Below are 2314 nucleotides of genomic sequence, written 5' to 3' on the forward strand. Positions count from 1 at the left end.
AGAATATTTTTAAAAAGAGTTGCAAGTCATTCTATGAGTTTATGATACTATCAAAGTGTTTCTGATACAAGACTAGGAATAACATTGGGGAAGTAGAAAGATATTAAAGAAATAAAAGGCTGGATAGTGAAGATTATACAAAGCTAAATACAGTGTTACTTAAAGTGTACACACTTGAACTTTCACAATCTGATCAGAGTCACAATTATTGACTCTAAGTCTATAAACTCTGCATTTGGACATTATTTCAGCTCCAGGCCATTGATTTTTTTTTTTCACAATTTCCCTCTGAAGACTATTTTCAGAGCCCTCTTTATGTCCCTATTCCTCAGACTGTAGATGAAGGGGTTCAGCATGGGGGTGACCACAGTGTACATCACTGAGGCTGCTGCACTTGAGTGTGAACTGCTGGTAGTGGCAGCACTAAGGTACACACCCAGGCCTGTGCAATAAAATAAGGAGACAATGGAGAGGTGAGAGGCACAGGTGGAAAATGCTTTGTACTTCCCCTGAGCTGATGAGATTGCCCGAATGGAGGAAACTATCTTACAGCAAGAGTAAAGGATCCCAGTGAGGGGCCCTCCACCCAGCAGCACAGCTACAAAATACATCACTATGTCATTAAGGAAGCTGTCAGAGCAAGCAAGGTGGATCACCTGATTAAGTTCACAGAAAAAGTGGGGAATTTCTACATGTGTACAGAAGGACAGCTGCGATGCCATTAAGCTTTGTGACAAGGAATACAGGAGGCTCATGATCCAGGATGCTAGAACCAGCTTTCCACAGAGCCAGGGGTTCATGATGACCATGTAGTGCAGGGGGTGACAGATGGCCACATACTTGTCATAGGCCATCACTGTCAGGAGACAATCATCTACCCCTGCAAAGAGTGTAAAAACACATATCTGGCTGATGCAGCCTGCATAGGTGATGACCTTGCTCTGTGTCTGGATGTTCACCAGCATCTTTGGGATGGTGGTGGAGGTGAGACAGATGTCTACGAAGGACAGGTTGGAGAGGAAGAAGTACATGGGGGTGTGCAGGTGGGAGTCTGAGAAGGTGGCCAGGATGATGAGCAGGTTTCCACACACAGTGATCAGGAAAGGCCCAAATATGAGGGGCTGCAATTCTGGTTCCTCTGAAAGTCCCAGAAGAAAGAACTCTGAAATTTGTGTATCATTTCCTGGTTCCATGATGACTACCTGAAAAGAAGAAAATAAGATGACTAGGTTGATATGAAAAGGAATTATTGCAAAGCTGAAATGCCAGAGTTAATATTTTGCAGTCAAGAGGGGATTTTTTTAATGTTTTTGTATGGATTTAATCCCCTTTAGGCTTTCAGTGTCGTGTTTGCTAGGACTTCTTATCTGACTTCTTTATTCAAGTAATCTATGGGATTTTTAACTTAATTTTTCTTGACAAATAATAGTAGGTCATATTTATGGAATAAAATATGATGTTTCAATAGGGTTTTGTTTTGTTTTAGTTTTACTATTGGGCACATCCACTTACCAGATGGAGAGACAGAGAGAGAGAGAAAGTGAGAAATCACCCCCCACACACCCTCAGGGAATGGCCATTCCACAATCCTCTTCTCTCAGGATATTGGGAGTGCATGCACATATGCCTGGTACTTTTTTCAAGTTGCCAGGTCTGAGTTATTAACTGACAGACAACCATGTACAGCCTTAACCACCACAGCACCAGCTGGTCCAATAACTGTAACTTTATATCCATTGAAAAACAACTCTGTTTTCCTCTTTCACCAATTTTTTGGCAACCACCATTCTGTCATCTGCTTCCACGACTTTGACTACTTCAGATACCTTAGTTAATTGGCATCAGTCACTATTTTATTTCAAAAGTATTCCATGGATCAAAATAGATCTCTCCTCATTTGGGAGGTCAGCAGGTGTCATAGAGACTAACACACTGGACACCAGCTTGACCATTCATGGTCTGAGACCCAAACCCAGCAACTTGAAAAATCACACTGGACATATGTGCATGTGTGCCCAGAATCCCAAGAGGAAATTGGAGGAAAAAGGATTTCAGCTTGGACAACCCATGGGGGTGATTTCTCACTTTCCTTCTCTCTGTCTTTCTGTGTCTCTCTCACAGGTGAGTACACGTACCCTATGGCCAAAAAAAAAAAAAAAAAAAAAAGTATCTTGTTTACTACTGACATAGAATTTTTCTGCATTAATAAAAATTTGGAGTGGATTTGTGTACACAATATAATGGCCTATTAGATTTGATAAAACTAAATATTAACTTTTCACATTCACCATATATATATATACATATATATATA

The 2314-nt window shown here is 40.7% G+C and overlaps 1 protein-coding gene across 1 annotated transcript; it reads right to left on the bottom strand.

Annotated features, from left to right (window-relative positions):
• Window positions 1-275: 275 nt before the first annotated feature.
• Window positions 276-1193, bottom strand: LOC102487661 (olfactory receptor 7A17). The gene has a single exon (XM_014582567.1). It carries the CDS (start codon window positions 1191-1193, stop codon window positions 276-278), a length of 918 nt encoding a protein of 305 aa, XP_014438053.1.
• Window positions 1194-2314: the final 1121 nt, after the last annotated feature.

Source organism: Tupaia chinensis, unplaced genomic scaffold, assembly GCF_000334495.1.
Source record: "Tupaia chinensis unplaced genomic scaffold, TupChi_1.0 Scaffold143650_1, whole genome shotgun sequence".
NCBI classification, from domain to species: domain Eukaryota; kingdom Metazoa; phylum Chordata; class Mammalia; order Scandentia; family Tupaiidae; genus Tupaia; species Tupaia belangeri.